Here is a 23,556-nt window from a genome sequence, read left to right on the forward strand (position 1 = left end):
ATCCTCGGAGGTGGGAGACAAAAGAAGACAAGTGAGTAAGGTGGTAAGGGCGCAAAAGTGCACGCAATTCAAGGTAATGCACACTGGGGGCACATGGGAACCAGGTGAGACAGGTACGTTCCTACCGTACGCCCCCCCCCCCCCCCACCAGGTAACCTACATTGCCCCTCCCTTACCCCTTACTGTATCCACAAAACACAACACTACCCATAAACATCTACTTTACACATCAACAAACGTCCCTACTGTCTTCCCCGTTCCTCCCATAAACCAAATTAGTCTTCTCTCCCTCCTAACCAATCAAATTTGCCATTTCCAACTCTTATCAAAATTTGCCATCTCCAACTCAACATCAAAATTTGCCATCACCAATTCATCATCAGTCCCTCCTAAGGAGGGAGAGATGGAATCACCCCAATGTCTCATCCACGTCGTGATGCATCTCACAAATCCACACAGCAATTCTCCTTTCCTGCAACACAGAACAAAGGAACACAGGTGTGGAGTCATCATCACCACCTCAGGTAAGTGGCTGCGTATGGTGCGACAGGTTCATCAATCCTAACTATTTCCTAAATGACTTTAACAACTTTACATTACCCGGGGTCTTTCTCCTGCCAAACCATTGGCCCTAATTACTCTATGTGGTTCGAAGAACCAAAATCCCATTGACCATCTGTGGTGCACACCATCAATTTGGGTCTCACTCCCCGATTCAACACTCGGTGCCCCCGCACAATTTCGGTGGCTGGGTCGTGTGACGCTCCCAGCTGGTCCGCCCACCTGCACACCTCCACCACTGTTGTTGCCTACCGAGCTCACCTGCTCCTCACCCTAACCTAACTAACTGGGGAAGGCCCTCTCGCACTCTCACCCCCTCAGTGCCCTCTCTGGCACGGGCTGCCCGATCCACACCCGGGATCCTCAGGCACCCACTGACACTAACGGCTCCCAGAGCCCACCTGCGGCCTCACCTGGCCGACATCTAACAGTGGCGGAGTGCCCAACCATTCACACTCATACTAACAGGCCACACGACCAGCCAATTTCACCACACCAATGCACCCATCCACAATACCATTCTGCAACCGCACCACAAATGCCAATATCCAACCACAATTTACCTATACCTTCTAACTATTCTTTAAACTACCCTCCCCGGGTACTCGTGAAAAGGGGTCCACTCTTCCCCCATCCACACCTTCGCACCATGCACACCACTCCGTACCACTTACTCCAACTCTCTCCACACCACTCATTCTCTGCTCCATATATTCCACACACCTGTACTTGCACACCTGTGCTCTCATACTTGGTGCCGCCTGCACCCTTCTCTCCCCCAAGCGCAGTCCCGCTGATCCACAACACTCACTACTCACCATGACACTCATCCGCAATGCTCTCTCATTCATCACTTGTACACTCACACACACCTCGGAGCATTGCCTCACCGATGCCTCATTTGAAGCTGCTCACCAGCACTTCCATTCACACTGCATCATCTACTCTGTCTACTCCCTTCTAAAACTCGCGCTCCTCCGTCTTCCCTTACACTCAGCGCTCCCACGTCATTATCAAACACTAAGCTACTACGTCCCCACTACAGGTACCAAGTCTCTTACTTAATCTTAACGTCACCTAATGTCATCTTCGCTAGATCCCTACACACAATATCCTAACCCACCCGGGCTAGTTTTCACTGCCATACACCCCATAATCTATAGCGCATTTGCCCCCCCATTTTGTGAGAGATGACAGAGTTGCCATCCCACCACATCGGGCATCTCCCACTACCAATTTTGCACATCAAATTTCAACAAATCAAAAATTTGCCAATCACTACCCATCATCTGCCAATCATTACTGCCAATCCTTTGCCAATCATCAAATTTTGTTTTCTAATTTCGGGGCCAAAACACTATCCTCGTCATTACAGTCTACTTACTAATGCCTCTCGGTGCGCCAATTCACTTCTAAAGCTCGGCTTCGTACAGCCAAGCCATGAATGCGGGTTGTTTGGTGCCAGCGGCTGGATACGTCCCGCATTCGGTGCAGGGAAGGAGGTTTACCCGGGCCGAGGTCCCACGCACCATCTTGGCACGGAGCCATCCCATGGCCCGATCTCGACCTGCCGGAATGCCTCAACAAAAAGTGGTCGCCATGACGACCCTTCCTATCGAGCTGCCCGCTCCGCCTAGTGGAGCACGGACGCGGCCGTTCAAAGCGAGGCCCAGCGTGGATCGCGTACGGCGGTCCTTTCGAACCCGCCGTGGCTCGGATCCCCGCTGGTTCTCGCGGCACGCGAAGCCCGGCACGCACCGAGGGCCCGATTCGGCTATAAGTCGCTCTAACCGCTAACCCGGTTACCGTCGATGCCTCACCTGCATGCTTACACGCATACGCTACCCCTTTCTTGCTCATACATCCAGCCGTTTCCCTGCTCTTGGTCATTGCACCTTCTCTTACACACCCAGGTACACTCATTCCACTCACAGACTTGGTCACACACCTGACCACCGAACACCTTGGCACACATTCGTCGCTCGCACACCTCACCAACACACCTCTTCGCGCCCCCTCTTCGGTCACCTCCTCTGTGAAAATCACAGGTGTGCTCTCACTCGCACACCCAACCACGTGCCTCACGACCAATTCCAGCGTGCATTCCCACACACGCTCTACCATTCCAGGTGTGCTTCCTTCCATTCCAGGTGTACATCCTCTCTCACCTGCCACAACCAACTCATGCTCCGTGTCACTCTTACTACTCTCACCTCCACTCTTGACAGCGCACTCTTTCCTCATGACCCGTCCGTTACACACCTTTCTCGCGCACACTCTCCCGTTACACCCTCTGTAACACTCACCACAGGTGTACACTCTTCCTTACTTTTGACAGCGCACTCTTTCCCCATGCACCTGTCCGTCACACATCTTTCTCGCGCACCCTCTCCCGTTACATCCTCTGTAACACTCACCACAGGCGTGCATTCTTCCGTTACATCCTCTGTAACACTCCTCACTACGCGCTTCCATGTGCTCCCTCGCACACGCGCTACGACCGACTCACTCTCGACAGCACCCTCACTCCTTGGCACGCACTTTTTCCTCACACACCCCAGAGTCGGACTTTCTCGCACACCTCCTTTTTCACACACCAGACCTGTCGCACACTTCACCAACGGCCTCTCACGAACACCCGGGTCCATCTCGACCCCCAAGCTTATTAAATCACCTGGCGCATCATACGCACGACCATATTGGTCACCACTTACACCGGGTCCTCTTTCTCTTCGCTTCTCCTCCATCACCTGCGAATCCCTCATCCGGTTAATGAGCACATCATCACGATCCGAACACAGACTTTGGACCAATTCTTTTACTTCCTCTTTGATCTCTTTCTTATCCCCTCTCCGTCGCTTCTTAATTTCGCTTACCCCTTCTTCCACTTCTTCTAATTTCTGCTTCACCTCTTTTATTTCTCGGTGCGTCTCCTCAAGCTCGTCCTCTAAGGCCACCTTGACCGTTTCTATGTGCGTCCTCACCTGCCGGTCCTTCGTCTCCATTACCTCTGTCACCTCGTCCATTTTCCTCGTCAGGTCCTCATGTACCGTCTGACACTCTTTTTTAATTACCCCTGCGTCCTTTTTCATCTCCTCTGTGTTGATTTTAATCCCTCTATTACCGCTGTGTTCTTCTTTACCTGGTCCCCCAACTCCTTTTGTCCCACTGTCAGCTGTTCTACTCCCAGCGTCAACTCCTCTATACCACCTTGCAATTTTACAGTCCCCTTTCTCACCTCCTTCTCCATGCGCTCCCTACAGTGCCTCACCTCCTCGCGCACTCCTCCGACCTCCTCACTCACACCTCTTCTGATCTCTTCTCCCATCACTTGCATCTCCTGCCCAGATGCCACCCTCATCTGCTCCATTTCCTCCCTGTGAGCATCCAATTTAGTTTCTACCCCCATTCTGACCCCCTCTATCTGCTGCCCCATTTGTTTAACTTCCCTTTCCGCTTGGTCCCTCATGTCCCTCAATTTGCCTTCCATACTATTTTCTAACCCCTCTAACCCCTTCTTCATCCCTTCCATTTGATTCTCTTGAGCGGCCATTCTGTTTTCTACCCCCGTTAACCCCTCCTGTATTTCCCCTAATCTATTGTCTAATCCCTCTATTCTACTCCCTAACCCTCCGATCTGGGCCCCCATGTCATTCCTCAATTTCTCGCTATTGGACCCCATCCTTTGTTCTAACCGTTCCCCCATTTCTCCCATTTTGCCCCCCATTTCGCCCCCCAATCGCTCACTATCAGCCCTCATTTGCTCACTCTGAGCATCCATCCGGTTCTCCATTACCCCCAATTGCTCACTCTGAGCCCTCGCTCCGTCCCTCATTACCCCCATCATTCTGCTTTCCAATTCTTCTCCATTCTTGTCCATAAGGGCCTTCATTTGTATAAAAAAAAGGTTCAAATCCACCAGCGGCGCTGCTACGGTCGCGGGCGCGGTCGCCGTAGCCATGTGCGAGGCGCCATTTTGCGCGCCCGTAACCTCGTGCGCGAGGACGCCATTTTGCGAACCTGCCGCCCTCACTGCTTCGCTCTCCTCATGTCCCTCAATTTGGTCCTGGATCGACCCTGCCTCACTCTCCTCTACCGGAACCCAGCCGTCTTGATCTCCCATAGCGCGACTTTCAAAATTCGGGTTTTGTAAAACAAAATCAAATTTCGGTGACTTGTAATTTTGAGCGCGTTAAGCACGCTTCGGGTCCTTATCCCACTCCTGACACCAATTGTTACGGGCGCGGTTAAGATGTTATTTACCGAGCGGTGGTATTGCCGCGACCTAACAGTTCCCCCGATTCTTCCCCAACTCACCCGATTCCACCCAAACGTTGGCCAAATTGCGCTATGCTAAATCAATGATGGAAAGGACACAACGACTGGGATAGATGAAACGACGCAAGGGGTACAGTTCTCAAGACCTCCGGAGGAGGGTATAATTACAGTGGTGGAGAAAAGGGGGTAGATTACAAGGTAGTGAGGTAAAGACACAGAAGAGATAGGCACTTAATTACAGTCTTATCTTAGCCCAGACAGACCACAGACAAACGGATCAAGGCTGACTTACACAGGGATTGATGGCAGGGAGGACAGGTAGGTTGATAGCACCAGGTGCACCTTGGCTCGGGGACAGGATCGAGCACGGTCCAAGAGATGCAGGGAGGTGTCACAGCGCTCGGAAGGGACGTCTCTCTTGCTCCAAGCTCAGCGCGCATCTGACGTCACCTCCCTCTTCCTGCGCATGCTCAGCGGGGAGTGACACGCCCTCGGCTGGTTGGCTCCGCCCCCCCTGGGGCCGGTCCGCCGCTTCCATTGGGTGCGGGGGTTACCGGGCTCCGCCCTTGACGAGGAGCTGACAGGGATCCCCTATTTGGTAACCCCGTCGAGCACATGTTCGATGGCGGCTCGTTGGGAAGGCCTCGTGCCCTCCCAACACCCCCTACCAACCAAGCCGGAGTGAGGACGCGCACTCCCTGTGCACGCCGCTGACGTTGCTGTTGTTGTTGTTGTTGTTGCTGAACCGTGAGGAAGAGCTGCGGGGAGGTATTGGGAGGTCCTAAACTTCCTAACGGTGCCATACAATCACATTCTGGTGCAACGAAGGGTCAGAATTAATGGAAACGAGTCCTTAACTGACATAGACTAAAAATAACTAGCAAGATGTCCTATAGTTGTCTTACATGAGATGCGGTGAACCTGGGCACGACATTTAATGGGGGAAATAGGGGGAGGTCGGGTCTACAGAGTGTTGTTTACAGAAAATGGGACTAGGGAATGGGGGATTGGGGATAGTTGGGAAGTATTGAGGAAATAGGGGAATATTTACAAGCGGATATGGATGGATGCAAATCCCATATCCGCAACAATATATATATATATATATATATATATATATATATATATATATATATATATATATATATATATATATATAGATATATATAGATAGATATAGATAGATATAGATAGATATAGATATATATATATATATATAGATATATATAGATATATATAGATATTGATGTACAGTATATATACACTACATGACCAAAAGTATGTGGACACCCGAACATCACACATCTCATTCCAAAATCATGGGCATTAATATGGAGTTGGTCCCCCTTCCCCCACCCCCTGAGGCTATAACAGCATCCACTCTTCTGGGAAGGCTTTCCACTAGATGTTGGAACATTGCTGCGGTTATTTGCTTCCATGCAGCCACAAGAGCATTTGTGAGGTTGGGCACTGGTGTTGGGCGATTCGGCCTGGCTCGCAGTCGGCGTTCCAATTCATCCCAAAGGTGTTCGATGGGGTTGAGGTCAGGGCTCTGTGCAGGCCAGTCAAGTTCCATGGGGGCCTAGCCCGAACCATGAAAAACAGCCCCAGACCATTATTCATCCTCCACCAAACTTTACAGTTGGCACTATGCATTCAGGCAGGGAGCGTTCTCCTGGCATCCACCAAACCCAGATTCATCCGTTGGACTGCCAGATGGTGAAGCATGATTCATCACTCCAGAAAACGCGTTTCCACTGCTCCAGAGTCCAATGGGGCGAGCTTTACACTACTCCAGCCGACGCTTGGCATTGTGCATGGTGATCTTCGGCTTGTGTGCGGCTGCTCGGCCATGGAAACCCATTTCATGAAGCTCCCGGCGGACAGTTGTTGTGCTGACGTTGCTTCCAGAGTCAGTTTGGAACTCGGTAGTGAGTGTTGCAACCGAGGACAGACGATTTTTACGTGTTATGCGCTTCAGCACTCGGTGGTCCTGTTCTGTGAGCTGGTGTGGCCTACCACTTTGCAGCTGAGCTGTTGTTGCTCCTAGACGTTTCCACTTCACAATAACAGCACTTGCCGTTGACCGGGGCAGCTCTAGCAGGGCAAAAATTTGACGAACTGACTTGTTGGAAAGGTGGCATCCTATGACGGTGCCACGTTGAATGTCATTGAGCTCTTCATTATGGCCCATTCGACTGCCAATGTTTGTCTATGGAGATTGCATGGCTGTGTGCTTCATTATATATACCTGTCAGCAATGAGTGTGGCTGAAACATCTGAATACACTAATAAATAACTAATTAGAAGGGGTGTCCGCATACTTTTGGTCATGTAGTGTATATACACACACATAGTGATTTCCTGTTACAGGAAACATCAGGAACGAGTCTCTTGTCCACATATGATGTCATTACTTAGTGACGATAGTTTATCACGAATTACCTACCTTTCTAGATTTTGAAGTACCACCCTCTATATTACACTATTTACAGTTTTTAGTCCAGTTCTATTAATATTGTTGGATATGATGCAAACTACATTGATGGAGTGATATTTTTACCTTGTATTGCCTTTTCTAACAATCATACAGTTTGTAACAGCTTACCCCACACTGCTGATGTGATGAAAGTGGGTCCTTGTCATGAGCTAAAGGACGAGCAAACCCAAGGTTTCCTCATGTATTTCAGGGTTTCATAAGCAAGCGTTTAAAAAGGACCAAAAGCCAGTCAAAGCTTGATCGCAGCATCACCATCCGCAGCCGACTGCCGAGCCTGCGGTAAGTGAGATATTATTTTTGGAGTTTGTGAACTTTTTCAGAGTTTGAACTGGCTTGAGTGTTTGTAGTACAATAACAACAACAAAAACTGGCATTTAAAGGCCATTTTCCCTGCTAGAGCGGGGGTTAGCCTTGCGGGCCCCATGACGATCTTCTCCATTTTGCCCTATTTTCTGCATCTCCCCTTGTTAATCCCCTTGCCCGCATTTCTTCTTCCACCATCTTTAGCCAAGTCTTTCTCGGTCTTCCCTGTCCTCGACTTCCTTCTACATTAATTTCCATCACTCTTCTTAACCAGTCACTTTCATCCTTCCTCAACACAAGACCAAACCATCTCAACCTGTTCCTCTTCACAGCATCAATCACAGGCTGTATTCCCATCATCTTTCGCAATTCATCATTTGTCTTCCTCTCTCTCAACGATATTCCGCACATCCACCAAACCATTCGCATTTCCACCCTTTCCAACCTTCGTTGATGCTCTACGTTCATTACCCATGTCTCGCTCCCATAAATCATAACATGTCTCACACATGCAGCATACACCTTTCCCTTCAGCTTCAACGACACTCCCATCCTCGTCAGCACGCCACTCAGTTCCCGAAATTTCTTCTATGCACATCTCACTCGAGCAACCGTTGCCGAGTCTGATCCACCTTCTCCATTCAGCATGTCTCCTAGGTAGCAAAATGTTTTCACACCTTCCAGCTTTACGCCATCTCCAAGATCCAACTCAACATTTCCTCCATCTGCAGCTCCCTCTGTGCACACCTTACACTTGAATGTAACTGCCACACTGGTTAATGACCATCTCAGACCACTACATGTTTGATGAACCCACTCAGCGCACATTGTACATTGAATGGAGTTCACTCCGACACCCTTCCTGCACACAGCACATGGTTACTTCCCAGTTCTTTCCACCTCACCACATGCTTTACCACTTGCCATCACCTTCGTTTTGTAGTGCACTGATGAAAATTTAAATTAAACGTTTTTGGGGAATTCGCTACAATAAAATCCTTCTTCACGCAGTCATTTCCTTATGCTGCCAATTGTAATGATAATGATAACAAGCTCGATCGCAAATTGCTTCAAACTTTGCAGCCTCTCCAATTCTCCTGCACCGAGCCTTAAGGAGTCGCACTCTCATGAGTCCCTGCTTGGACATGGCAGAGCTGAGGCTCTGGAGCTGAGTCAAGGAGTCCGAGTACGTCCGCTCCACTGCAGCATCCTCGGTCAGGAACACTGCTTTGAGGTTCGTCTGTCTTTTTCAGCATTGTAGTTTGTTTTAATAAAATAATATAACTCTAACTCGGTAGAGCCAGAATATGAAACCAGAATATTAATCCCAATCGGTTTTCCCCCATTTAAGCTTCTCCTCCCCCCAACCCCATCCCCTTTTTTCATGCTGTCCTTTTGCTACAGATTATGGCCCCTGGGAACATCAAGTGCTTTTCTTGCCGTTCGGCAGCGGAGCGGGACCGCTGGCTTGACAGCCTTAGCAGAGCACTGCACCCAAACAGGGTATTCATCTATACATGTTTCATTTTTTAATCGATGGTCTTTTTTGAACCATCCATTTGAACCATTCTCCATTTACTGAGATTCTATTTTGCTTGTTGAAATTTAGGCAGACACAAATGTTTAGGCAGGCGGTTTGACAGAAGTAGCATTTTCATCGGATGATAAAGGGAGACGTTGAACACAGACGTTGAACCCAGACGTTGAACACAGGCGTTGAACACAGGCGTTGAACACAGGCGTTGAACACAGGCGTGGAACACAGGCGTTGAACACAGGTGTGGAACACAGGCGTGGAACACAGGCGTTAAACACAGGCGTTGAACACAGGCATGGAACACAGGCGTGGAACACAGGCGTGGAACACAGGCATTGAACACAGGCATGGAACACAGGCGTGGAACACAGGCGTGGAACACAGACGTTAAACACAGGCGTTGAACACAGGCGTGGAACACAGGCATGGAACACAGACGTGGAACACAGGCGTTGAACACAGGCATGGAACACAGGCGTGGAACACAGGCGAGGAACACAGGCATTGAACACAGGCGTGGAACACAGGCGTGGAACACAGGCGTGGAACACAGGCGTGGAACACAGGCGTTGAACACAGGCATGGAACACAGACGTTGAACACAGACGTTAAACACAGGCGTTGAACACAGGCGTGGAACACAGGCGTGGAACACAGGCGTGGAACACAGGCGTGGAAAACAGGTGTAGGGCACAGGCATAGGGCACAGGCATTGAGCACAGGCGGTGAGCACAGGCGTTGAGCACAGACGTAAGCTTGATTGAGAGAGATCTCAACGTTTTGAATGCAGTCGTAAGGGCAGTCACAATCAGAGATGTTTGTGTGTCACTGGCAGGACAACATGTGCCGGGAGGAGGTTTCTCTGCGGCTGTGGCTCATAGAGGCCCGCCACCTCCCACCAAAGAAGCGCTTCTTCTGCGAGGTGTGTGTGGACGACATGCTTCTTGCACGCACGGCAGCACGCTTGCGTCCCGAGGGCCCGTTCTGGGGAGAGCGCTTCCACTTCACATCGTTAGGACTGTCTTCCATGGCGAACATCACCATCCATGTGTATCGTAGTTCCGGGCGAGGGACCGGTGATGGACCCAAGCGTCGCCGTAAGAAGGAACGCTCCGGTGGAGGAAGTGGCGCCTATGTTGGCCTCGTGAATATCCCTGCGAATACGGTGGAGGGGCGACACCTTGTGGAACAATGGTACCCTTTGAGTGCCCCGACACCAGGCCGCGGTAAAGCACAAACTCCTACGGTACGGGTACGGACGTTGCTACGTCGAGCCCATGTGCTCCCGCTTGAACGGTACAAGGCATTTGCAGAGCATGTGACGGGCGAGTATGAACCACTTTGCAATGCTTTGGAAGCAGCGCTCTCAGCCCGAGATAAGGAGGAGGTAGCAGGCTGCCTGGTGCGTACGCTACACTCAACAGGACGTGCAAAGGTGCGTATGTACTACACATTTGCTTTGTCGGCATTCTCACCTTTTATTATTTAATATAAGGAAACTCAGGCACAAATGGAGGCCACTTGGCCCATCTTGTATGTCACATATCCATCACCTCACCACAAGTAGTGCTAATTGTGTAGCTGAGGCCAAGCCTTCTCTTTGTGAAAGATGCATTGTGATCTTTAACTTCCACAACCTAAATGCATCTGGGACAAAAGGATGGCGTGCTCTGAGATGTCACCTGGCCCTCCAGCCTCCTCCCCTCGCTTGGTGGCACTGCAACATGACGTGTGTTCCTTTTGGGGATCAGGGGATCAAATATAAAGCAGACAGCTCTGTAATGAGCGGAGATATCCTGCTGCACCATCATTCATCCTAATGTATTCTTGTTGAATCGCAACTTTGCCATTACAAGAATTACCTTTTTAGCCTCATCCATTCCTGAATGGACAGGAGAGGCGTGTGTGTGTGTGTGTGTGTGTGTGTGTGTGTGTGTGTGTGTGTGTGTGTGTGTGTGTGTGTGTGTGTGTGTGTGTGTGTGTGTGTGTGCGTGCCTGCGTGCGTGCGACACATGGATCTACCTAATATAGATCATTCTTTGATTAACTGGAATCTGCATACCTGGTGATGCTCTCCATTGTTCAATGCTTCGGCTTAGTAGGAGGCTACCTTCCCCTCCACATACACGAAGCGGAAATCTGGGTGAAGCAATTGATTCTTGTCCGTCCATCTATTTGTCCATCTGATCAGTTTATGATCATCAGTTTATTATCGAGGAACAACTTATTTAAATGAATGTTATATTTTGAACACAAATCGAACATGAATAAGAATACAATTTCTCATTTTACCATACATTGGCTTTGAATTTGTCCCGATCACTCATGCACATACAGGAGTGGGATAATACTTTGTCTCTTTACTTTGTCTCTTTACTTTGTCTCTTTACTTTGATCGTACTTGGTCTAAGATTTGTCTTTGTCTAAGATAGTACTTTGTCTCTTTGGCAGTCAAACAAAATTGAAAATCATTCCAAACAGTAAACTTAGTTTTTTTTAGGATGTTATAAAGGAAACAAACAACAGGCACCAACAACTAATGTAATGTGTTGGATAAAGTGATGTAATAGATGATGGGTAAAACGGCGGTAAAAGCTGGAAATTAATTTATTTATACACCTTTAAACCTTCATTTAAATTCAATCACATGCTTGAACCCTGTAGAACCCAAATCAGGGTCAGAATACTTCCAAGAACCACGCTGTAGTATATCTCGACTACATATAGCATGAAAGGGCGTGGCAAGTGAGATGTCCGGGTGAAGAAGATGCCGCCGATATGGCGACGTATGATGATGATCAATAAGGCCTCAATCTCCAAAACTGCAACTCAACGTCGTCTTATATCAGTGTATAATGGAGATGTACAAGACTGCAGCGGCAGCGCTAAACTTCTGGATTTTTTAAAACGATCGTTAAAATCACTATTTTGTTAAAATTGAAGTATTATATACTTAAACACTGCAGGGCTATCGTGATATATGAACTCTCTAGTTACCTCCGCCACGCCACTAAAGGTAGACGCAGGTTGTATTTTCACCCCTGTCTGTTTGTTACTTGGCAAAAAAAATTTTTTGACTGTTGATCACTCCGGTTTGTGTGTATATGTGTGTGTGTTTGTTTGTTTGTTTGTGTGTGTGTGTATTTGTTTGTGTGTGTAATGTTTGTGTGTGTGTGTATTGTTTGTGTTTGTGTGTGTTTGTGTTTGTTTGTGTGTTTGTCCGCTCACTTATACTTGCCTACATGTCACAATTTTAAACAGATCTTCACGAAACTTCACCAAACGGTAGAAGTGGTGGTCCGACAGAATCATATTTATTTACATCGGCCAAAGGTCAACGACTTTTCCTCAAATTTCTAAAATTCTCAATTTTTCATCCGATTGACTTGAAATTTGAATAGGATTTTCATATCAGCGAAGTGAATTCAACCACCAACTATTTTTGAGATCAACATAAGCCAAAAGTTCAACATACACCAAAAGGTCAACATAGGCCAAAAGGTCAACAACCTTTTCAAATTTCTAAAATCCTCAATTTCCATCTGATTGACTTGAAATTTGAAAACGATTTGCATATCAGGTCACATAATTCAACCACCAATTATTTTTGAGGTCCAAAGGAATGCTCTACTGTGTGCTATTCTACAGACTTGGCATTTAATATGGAATCTTTTTTTTGTGGGGGTGAACTTACTTTTCAAGATGTCTTAGAACCAAAAGTTCATTGGAATTATGTTGAAATTATTCTAGATTTTGTTAATGTGACCTTTAAAAGAAACAAAAACCACATTTGACATTTCGAAGCAAATAAATTGATCCTTGAAAGTGATGTCAACTGATATCGAACTCAATTCATGGACAGTACTGTGTTAAACTTCTGTACGTTTTCCAGAAGTATCTCTTTATTTTGCACATTAGCCAATTTTTTTTTAACAAAAACAAAAGTTAAATTACGACTGGGATTACGGACAGTAAAATTACAGTTCAGTACTTCGTGTAACCCCCACGAGCATTCAGGAGAGCACGTACATGTCGAGGCATGCTGTTCACGAGATTTGCCAAGGTTTGGACAGGAATCGCTTGCCATGCAGTGACAATAGCCTGCTGCAATTCACGCACAGAGGTCGGCTGCTGGTCCAAGTGGTCGATTTGACGCGTTAATTCTGCCCACGAGTTCTCTATCGGATTCATATCCGGGGACATGGCAGGCCACTCCATGTGCTCTACACCACGGTCAGCAAGAAAGTGTTGGATCATGCGAGCACGATGAGGCCGTGCATTGTCATCTTGGAAGACAAAGTTTCCTCGAAAGGCTGCACGAGCAAATGGAAGCAATGTTTCTTCCAGAATGGCCCTGTACTTGAACTGGTTCAGGTTTCCATTCAGAACAACCAGGTCAGTTTTGCCCCCTGCATGAAAAGCAGCCCAATGGTCACCCCAATACCTCCAGCTTGGACTCTTGGCACTATACAATCTTTGTTGTAGGCTTCATGCACTTGTCTGCGCACTCGGACGCGGCCATCTTGACGATAGATCAGAAATCCAGACTCGTCACTGAAGATCACGTGATTCCAGTGTCCTGGCTGCCATTGACGGTGCTCTCTGGTCCACTGCAATCGGCGCTGGCGGTGTTGTCTGGTCAGGCGTGGCTTTCTCAGGGGACGCCTGGCACGATAGCCTGCTTGAACCAGTCGTTGGTTGACTAGCCTTCTGGATACAGGCACATTTGTCAGTTGCTGCCACTCAGCCCTAAGCCGATTAGCTGACTTGGTACGGCCATTGCGGACTAACCGGTGCAGCTGGCGATCATCCCTCCTTGTGGTTCTGCGGGGACGTCCTGGCCTCGGTATTGGAGTAGGGACACCCCTCTGAGCATTTCGTTTCAGGATCTTTGACACCTGACCTTGAGTGATGCCATACTGCCGAGCAATAGCACGCTGTTTCATGCCGTAATTTCGTAAAGCCACCACTCCATGACAAACAAAATTGTCGAGTTGACGGACCATCTCCAGAGGAAGCGGCAATAACTTTTGGAGATGTGCAGCAGTTGTTTTCCACTAATACAGAACGCAACAACCATTGTATACCCGACTGTGAAGCCAATCATCAAATGCACCTGTCCGTACATTTTGCCACGCCACCTGTGATATAATCCTGTTGTTGACTTCTTGCTGTGACAGACAATCAGTGACATGGTTCTTTTAACAAATAAATCACCAAAGTGTAAAAGAAACTCACCAGATTGATATACTGAGTTAAGAAAGTAAACCTAAGTCAAGAAAAAAAAAAAATTCCATATTAAATGCCAATAGTGTAGGCTGCTATGTCTTAAAAATGGCTGTCGTGTTTTTTTTTTGTTAAAAGCAAAATTCCACTTGATTCCTTGTCTTTGGGGTGTCACATGTTCGAAAAAATAGGTTGTTAATTTTTTAAAACGGATTAAGGGTGTCAAATCCAAGATGGCCGCCAAAATATATAAATTCCATTAAGACTGGTATTCTGAACACAGTATGAGGTCCAAATTAATGATAATACCCATAATTTCAATACCAAGGAGTTCAAAAACAATTAATTTCAATATGGCAACACACAAAACACAAGCAACACAAGCAAAATCAAAGTCTCAAGGAACATGGGGTGCTTTTAACTCCCTGCTGTCTTCTTCAGCGAGCCGAACCAATGTCTCTTTAGTTCCACCACTGATACGATCACCACCTACAGACTACGGAACCCTTTATACTGGTCTGATGAGAGCACATAATATGACAACTCAGGTTCTTGGAAAAGACAAAATAACAGTGATGACACTTGATCTCCAACTCTATGATATGGCAATGAAACTATGGGTAGAAAGAGATGAAATGAAGAAGCAGTTCCTGTTTCGGCCTGGTGAGTTGCACGTAGTCTTCTGGGCATTGGCGGCATTAGGCAAATACGTGGAAGGAAGCGGCATTGACCAGGCTTGGGTCGAAGCTGGACTATATTCTCCAACAACCGTAACGCAAATCCTAAATGGAAAACATCTCTACAGGTCCCTAGAAGCACATACTGTAACATTGCTTGCTCTATACCATCTCTACTTTGACAGGTTCCTAACAAAAGCACCAGAAGAGAAAGTGTTCCTAAGTGAAGCGTCCATTGATTTGGAAAAAGCATATCAGAAAGATATCAGCATGAACACAGGCAACCGTCAAAACCTCAGAGATGCCGTCAGAGAAACCATGACCATGTTCGAATCTAGAGATATCCTCACAAAGTTGGGACAGTTTGAAAGCAATCCAGCACCAATTCAACACTACATCCGTAACTACTTGAGGCAGTTTGAAACTATCCTTCAGTATATTAGAGCTACCAGACAACGGGACCTGCTGCTGCATATGGAAAGCACTGAAGCTCTTATCAAGTACTTCTTTGCTCACGACCACCTGAACTACGCACGTTTGCTCCCTTTGTACCTGTCAACAATGCAGCAAACAGAACAAGTTTTTCCAGATGTCTGGGCAGAACTCCTGAAAGGAAATTTCTGTGTGACGAAGGGGATTGCTGCATTCACTTCAATAGGTCCAGATCACGGAATTGAGCAGGAGAACCGCAAACTCAAGGTCATTGGAGGCATTACTGGAATAACCCAAATTGAGAGAGCTCTAGACCGTTTCTTCCTGATTGCACCTGACTTGTCTAATCTAGTAGAGGAGTTTCAAAGAGAATATGGCATGGAAGGTGCTGATACCAGAGACCAACACCACGAGATCACAGGGGGAAAGTCCACCCGAGTAATGAGAAATTCCGCTAGATTGACAGAGGTATTTGTTGTTCATGGAGACCCATTCGTAACCGATGAGAGTGACCTGTGTAACCTTCTTACCAAGAAAGTAATTGATGAAAAGGTAACAAAGGACATAGTAGACCGCGATGCCATCGGACAACAGTTGTTCCAGACATTTGTCAAAGAATGCCTTACAGAAGGAAAACTTTCAGTGTGGGATCCAATGAAGAGAAAGAACATAGGCACTTTCAAAAGTGCCAACACAGTGAAGAAAGTGAAAGCAGGTGACAAACTCATTAAAGTCAAAGAAGAACGAGGACTCCTACAGAGGTTTATAGTAGCATCAAGAAGCCGTCCAGACCTTGATCTAAAGGACTGTATTGGGAAGTATGAATTTGGAATTGTTCCACGTGCCCTTTTCGCTTCGGATGGGTCACTTCTCCTAGCATATGACAAGGCTAAGGTCCTTCATCATCTTGAAGCACTAGTTACCAAGGAGCAACCTAGCCCAACAGAAGCCACAAGCGATCCAGCTAATGCCATACCGAGTGTTTCTGGCGACCAAGTATTGAGTGAAAACTCCCAAACTGAAGTACCACCCCAAGCCGAGGCGCCTGAAGTACAAGAAGCGCAGCCTGAGCAAGAAGCTTCAACTGACATGTCCGACATGTCTGAGAAATTTAAAGTTGTAGTCATAGATGGCATGGCCTTCGTTAACTCCATCTCCAAGACAGACAAAATGAAAACATGCAGTGATTTTGCCATGTCATTTCTTGAAAAGCTTATCAGGATTGCAGCTAACTACGACGAAGTAAGACTGGTATTTGACAGATACGTCGAAAGTTCTCTGAAAGAGCAAATGAGAAAAAAGAGAACAAAGGGAAACTCGACCTACTATCACATCCAAGATAGTACACTGATCCAGAATATTTCCTTGAAGGACTTCCTTTCAAGTGTCAAAACCAAGGCAGAACTTGTAGAGTATTTAGCTGCAAAGACTCTGGATCACAGCAACAGCTCTGCCAACAAATTGAAGAAGTTCATGGTAACCTTTGGCACTGAGACAAAAGGCAATGTAAGTGTGCCTGATGAATTGGTAAAACACGGTCATGAAGAAGCGGATACGTTACTCTTGATCCATGCCCTAACAGTTAACGGCGATGTAGAACTTGTAATAGACTCTCCAGATACCGATGTCTTCTTGCTGATGATCCACATGTATCCACAGCTACCTGCTGAGACATATTTCCTTACCGGAAAAGGAAAACTGAATAGGAAAATTGCAGTCAAACCTATCTTTGAAAAGTTAGGAGTTAACCGCGCCTCAGCTATTCTCGGGTTTCATTCTTTCACAGGATCAGATATGTGTGGCAGGTTCGCCGGCAGGACAAAGGACTGGTGTATGAAGGTGTTCATGTCCTGCGATGATATGATACTGGATTCACTTGCTTCACTTGGCAAATCTGCTGCTACACCCTCTCCAAACGCAATTGACCAACTGGAAAGGTTCGTTTGCTTGTTGTACAGATCCAAAACACACACCAAAGTAAATGCACTACGATGGTTCTTGTACTCAAATCGACAGGCCGAGGGAGAGAGTCTGCCTCCAACCTCTGGATCATTGACACCACACATTCTGCGAGCACATTATATTGCAATGATATGGATGCAGGCATGCGAAAGTCAACCGTCCCTTCCTTCTCCCACTGACTGCGGATGGAAGTCAGAGGAAAATAGATTTCTTCCGGTGATGTGTTTGAACCCTCCAGCACCAGAGGCCGTGACTAAGCTGGTAAAATGTGGCTGCAAATCAGGATGCAAAGGAAACTCCTGTAGTTGCCGCAGCAATAAACTCCCATGCACAGAGGTCTGTAGCTGTTTGAACTACGGCTGTAGCAACAATGAACAATCAGCTCAGAACATTGTGGGAGATGAACACGAGGACTTGTAAGGTAAAACGGATGATTGTGAGACAGGAATATTTAAATATGGTCAAACAGGAAATTACATTACGCTATCATTGTTATAGCAATGTGGACCTTTGTGTAAAACAGTGGTAGCCATATTGGATTTTCTCACTATTTCTCACTATGGCTGGCATCCACCGATTTCAACGAATCAGTAACATGTTTCCCCAATGGCCTAGCATTACTTATGTGGGCATTACCACCAAAATGAACCTATTTCATCATTCACAATTTGTGTTATCAAGAACATTAAGTTTTTGTACTGTGGTTATTTAAGAAGTGGCGGCCATCTTGGATTTTCCCACCATTTTGAATTTGACTGCCATATTGAAATTAATTGTTTTTGAACTCCTTGGTATTGAAATTATGGGTATTATCATTAATTTGGACCTCATACTGTGTTCAGAATACCAGTTTTAATGGAATTTATATATTTTGGTGGCCATCTTGGATTTGACACCCTTAATCCGTTTAAAAAAATTAACAACCTATTTTTTCGAACATGTGACACCCCAAAGACAAGGAATCAAGTGGAATTTTGCTTTTAACAAAAAAAAAACACGAAATGACATAACAGCCTACACTACAAGTCTGTATCTTGTTCTATTTTGCCAAGTGTCACTCTATGAGTGATTTTTCATTGTTTGTTGGTCTGTTTGTGAAAAGGATATCTCAAAAAGTTGTGGATGGTGTGGCAGCGGCAGTTAGCGTTCGTGGTCTTCAGGGTCTTCGTGGTCTTAATGAGTCTTGGGGTTGAAAAGGGTCTAAAGGGTTTTGGGGTTCTAAAGGGTCTAATATAATCAATGGACAAACTCGCATCCTTTGAGGACAAACAAATAAACAGGCAAACAGACTCAAATGCAATACCCTCTCCTCGGGCAAGGGTAACTAGAACGGCACTCTGTAGAGCGCACACCTCCGTCAGACTGAACAGTTTGTTTTGTATCCCTCTTGTAGGCCAGATCTGGATTCTGACCTGAACCAAAAACGAATTGCCTTGTTCTTGTCACCTAACCAACGCATCCACCAGGTTTTGTCATAAATCAGTCCACAACATTTTGAGATATCATGATTTTTATTGTCGTGTCCCCGGGTTCAGACCCTAAGAGGACGAATGGCCAAAACGAGCTTTACCTCTGAGGCATATACCCCACTTGGCGGTAGTGACATGCACGGGAATGGTCGAGGCCTTATCTGATCGGACACACGCAGGGGTTTATCCAAACCCACAAACACAAAGACGGGACAGCAAAATTCACAATACAAGGAAAGTAAAATTCGACAAATAATGATTTAATTTTTTTAAAAAGAAGCAAATAACAATGAAAAGTGAGGTAAAAACTAAAATGCTTAAACGAGGGATCCTCCATCAGACTCGTATACAAACACGGGGAAAACAAAAGTAAAAAGAAATTGGTGTTTATTGTGCCGGCAATTAGCGTTTTTGTTCAAGTGAGGCCGTCGAATGCAGTCGGCAGCACAAAGGGGCCCGCAGCCGTGTGCGGGAAAGATGCACATGATGGCACGAAGCTCCTCTCTGCCTCACCACAGACGTGAAAGGATCGCGTATGGCCGGTCCTCTCCCGCTCTTATCTCCTTCCGACCGACGCGCCAAGAGCTCCAGAACGTCTCCACAGGTGCATACGAAGCCAAACAGCGACCGTTTGCTCGCGTGACCGAGGCAAGAGAGTTAGCAAGGGCGAGATGTCTTCCTCTTCCTCCTCCCTCCAATTTCCAAAGTTTCACAAACGGACATGGCCCGAGACGCAGCCGTTTGCCAGCGCAACCAAGACAAAGGGAAAGAGTGAGCAAGTCAACCGTCCCTCATGCGAAGCCAGGACCAGAAGAGAAAGCAAGATGGCGCAACCACGTCCTTTTTCCTTTACTCTCGAATGTTCCACGATGACGTCACACTCTCTGTCCAATCACTGAGCGCTACTCAATCATGAAGGCCTAGGCGTGCCCTCCCGGTTACAAGTTGTGGGGGGCGGAGTCCAATCTCCATTCAGGAATGTTCGGATGACGTCGTTCGCCGTGAGACGGGGCTTGCGTGCCGATCAGCAAATGTGCCGGGTATGTCGGACCTGGCGGCGTTGTGAGCGAATGAGTCCATTTACAGTGCGATCATTGTAGTTATTGAGCCTTTGATTTCCTGGCTGTTCGAATTTAATAACATTCGGGAAAAACCACAGGGAGGCAATCACGTACAGGGAAATTTAACCTCTTACAGACCCTCTAATTAATTAGCACAACTCCACTCCTCCATGGAGTTGTGCTAATTAATTAGAGGGTCTGTAAGAGGTCTCCACCTAAACACTTACCCGGACATTCGACACTACTTAGATACATCGAGGTGGGTTCTCCTTTTTCGCGACACTCTGAGCATACTAAAACGTACACATTCCTAACTTTCCTATGACATTCATCATCTACCCCCACACACGTAACAATATCGTTTATAACCCTATTTATTTCTCAATGGTGAAGAATCACTTAGAAAACCTAAAAAAAATCTCGTATCTGGATGTTGGTGGATTAGTTGGTTAGGTGACAAGAACAAGCCAATTCGTTTTTGGTTCAGGTCCGAATCCAGATCCGGCCTACAAGTGGGATACAGAACATAAACTGTTCAGCCTGGTGGAGGTGTGCGCTCCACTTAGTGCCGTTCTAGTTACCCTTGCCAGAGGAGAGGATATGGCATTTGGGTCTGTTTTCCTCAAAGGATGTGAGTATGTTCATTGATTACATTAGACCCTTTAGAACTCCCAAACCCTTTAAACCCTTTTCAACCCCAAGACCCATTAAGACCACGAATACCCTCAAGACCACACACACCCCATAGACCCTTTATAACCCTGAGACAATTTAAGACACCTAAGACCCCATAAACCACTAACACATTAAAAACTCTGAAGACCCAGAGGACCCAAAATACCCTGGGGACCCAGAAGATCCCAAAGACCCCAAGTACCCAAAAGACCCCTAAGACTCGTAAAGACTCCGAAGACTCTTAAAAACCCTGAGGACCTAAAAGACCCAGAGGACCCAAAATACCCCGAGGACCCAGAAAATCTCAATGATCCCAAAGACCCAACTGACCTAGAGGACACAAAAGACCCCGAGAACCCAAAGGACAAAATCACACAGACATGTTCTGTTGAGGGTCTACAATCTCTGAATGCTCATTCTTGTTATTTGCAAAATCTAAGATTTCTCAAGTTTATTGGTTGGTCTTGTGCGTTAGTCTGTCTGTCTGTTTGTCAATGGCCTACAGGTCACAATTTTAAACCGATCTTCACGAGAAACCTCACCAAATGGTAGAGTTGGTCATAAGGAAGTACCAATCCCATTGATTTTGAGGTCAAAGGTCATCTTGCGGTCAAATATCTAAAATTGTCAATTTTTATCCAATTGACTTGACAATTAAACAGCAATTACATAGTGCCTCACTGAATTGGGAAACCACCCAATTTTGAGGTCAAAAGGTCAAAGGTCAACTCAAGGTCAAATTGTTAAAATCAATTTTCATCTGAAAAATAATCAATTTTCATCCAATTGAACCGAGCTTTGATTAAGATCCTCAATTTATATATTAATGAAATGGGGACAATTTGATGTATGAAATGGGAACAATTTGATGTATGAAATGGGAACCATTTGATGTATGAATATACGAAATTAAATGTTGGAGTGGGGAGGGGGGTGAATTTTGCAATTATCGTGCACTGCACGATGTCCTTCTTGTTTATATATTGTTTTGTTTTTCACTCTTCAATCAGATCTTTTATTTGCCTTTTAATTTTGTTTCATACATTCTTTTTTGTCCACTTTGTGCCTCACATATTTTACTGCAGCTTTACAATTTTCATTGGCTTTGATAGTTTTGGAACAGTAACTGTTCAATGTCATCCATTCAACAATGGCCTGTTTGACATTGCCATCTGAGCATGTATCCTGTATCTCATGATACCTGGATCCCACATTCCAATCTCTTGATACCTGAATCCCACATTCCAATCACTTGATACCTAAATCCCACATTCCAATCTCTTGATATCTGGATCCCACATTCCAATCTCATGATACCTGGATCCCACATTCCAAATTCTTGATATCTGGATCTCACATTCCAATCTCATGATATCTGGATCCCACATTCCAATCTCTTGATACCTGGATCCCACATTCCAATCTCATGATATCTGGATCCCACATTCCAATCTCTTGATACCTGGATCCCACATTCCAATCTCTTGATACCTGGAGCCCACATTCCAATCTCATGATATCTGGATCCCACATTCCAATCTCTTGATATCTGGATCCCACATTCCAATCTCATGATATCTGGATCCCACATTCCAATCTCATGATATCTGGATCCCACATTCCAATCTCTTGATACCTGGATCCCACATTCCAATCTCATGATATCTGGAGCCCACATTCCAATCTCTTGATACCTGGATCCCACATTCCAATCTCGTGATACCTGGATCCCACATTCCAATTTCATGATATCTGGATCCCACATTCCAATCTCATGTTATCTGGATCCCACATTCCAATCTCTTGATATCTGGATCCCACATTCCAATCTCTTGATATCTGGATCCCACATTCCAATCTCATGATACCTGGATCCCACATTCCAATCTCATGATATCTGGATCCCACATTCCAATCTCATGATACCTGGATCCCACATTCCAATCTCATGATATCTGGATCCCACATTCCAATCTCTTGATATCTGGATCCCACATTCCAATCTCATGATACCTGGATCCCACATTCCAATCTCATGATATCTGGATCCCACATTCCAATCTCATGATATCTGGATCCCACATTCCAATCTCATGATATCTGGATCCCACATTCCAATCTCATGATATCTGGATCCCACATTCCAATCTCTTGATACCTGGATCCCACATTCCAATCTCATGATATCTGGAGCCCACATTCCAATCTCTTGATACCTGGATCCCACATTCCAATCTCTTGATACCTGGATCCCACATTCCAATCTCATGATATCTGGATCCCACATTCCAATCTCATGTTATCTGGATCCCACATTCCAATCTCTTGATATCTGGATCCCACATTCCAATCTCTTGATATCTGGATCCCACATTCCAATCTCTTGATATCTGGATCCCACATTCCAATCTCATGATATCTGGATCCCACATTCCAATCTCATGATATCTGGATCCCACATTCCAATCTCTTGATACCTGGATCCCACATTCCAATCTCATGATATCTGGAGCCCACGTTCCAATCTCTTGATACCTGGATCCCACATTCCAATCTCTTGATACCTGGATCCCACATTCCAATCTCATGATATCTGGATCCCACATTCCAATCTCATGTTATCTGGATCCCACATTCCAATCTCTTGATATCTGGATCCCACATTCCAATCTCTTGATATCTGGATCCCACATTCCAATCTCTTGATACCTGGATCCCACATTCCAATCTCTTGATACCTGGATCCCACATTCCAATCTCATGATATCTGGATCCCACATTCCAATCTCATGTTATCTGGATCCCACATTCCAATCTCTTGATATCTGGATCCCACATTCCAATCTCTTGATATCTGGATCCCACATTCCAATCT

At 46.1% G+C, this 23,556-nt stretch overlaps 1 protein-coding gene across 5 annotated transcripts in view; it reads left to right on the forward strand.

Annotated features, from left to right (window-relative positions):
• LOC137422858 (ras GTPase-activating protein nGAP) overlaps positions 1–23,556 on the forward strand; it is a 205,479-nt gene that overhangs the window by 121,112 nt on the left and 60,811 nt on the right. For all 5 annotated transcript variants that reach the window (XM_078775063.1, XM_078775060.1, XM_078775061.1 and 2 more), the window contains 4 exons: positions 7,530–7,618; positions 8,726–8,876; positions 9,047–9,145; positions 10,015–10,614. In XM_078775063.1, the coding sequence (XP_078631189.1) occupies positions 7,530–7,618; positions 8,726–8,876; positions 9,047–9,145; positions 10,015–10,614 (939 nt within the window). The remainder of the gene's footprint in view (positions 1–7,529; positions 7,619–8,725; positions 8,877–9,046; positions 9,146–10,014; positions 10,615–23,556) is intronic.

The sequence above is a fragment of the Myxine glutinosa genome, chromosome 3, assembly GCF_964187855.1.
Source record: "Myxine glutinosa chromosome 3, kmMyxGlut1.1, whole genome shotgun sequence".
NCBI classification, from domain to species: domain Eukaryota; kingdom Metazoa; phylum Chordata; class Myxini; order Myxiniformes; family Myxinidae; genus Myxine; species Myxine glutinosa.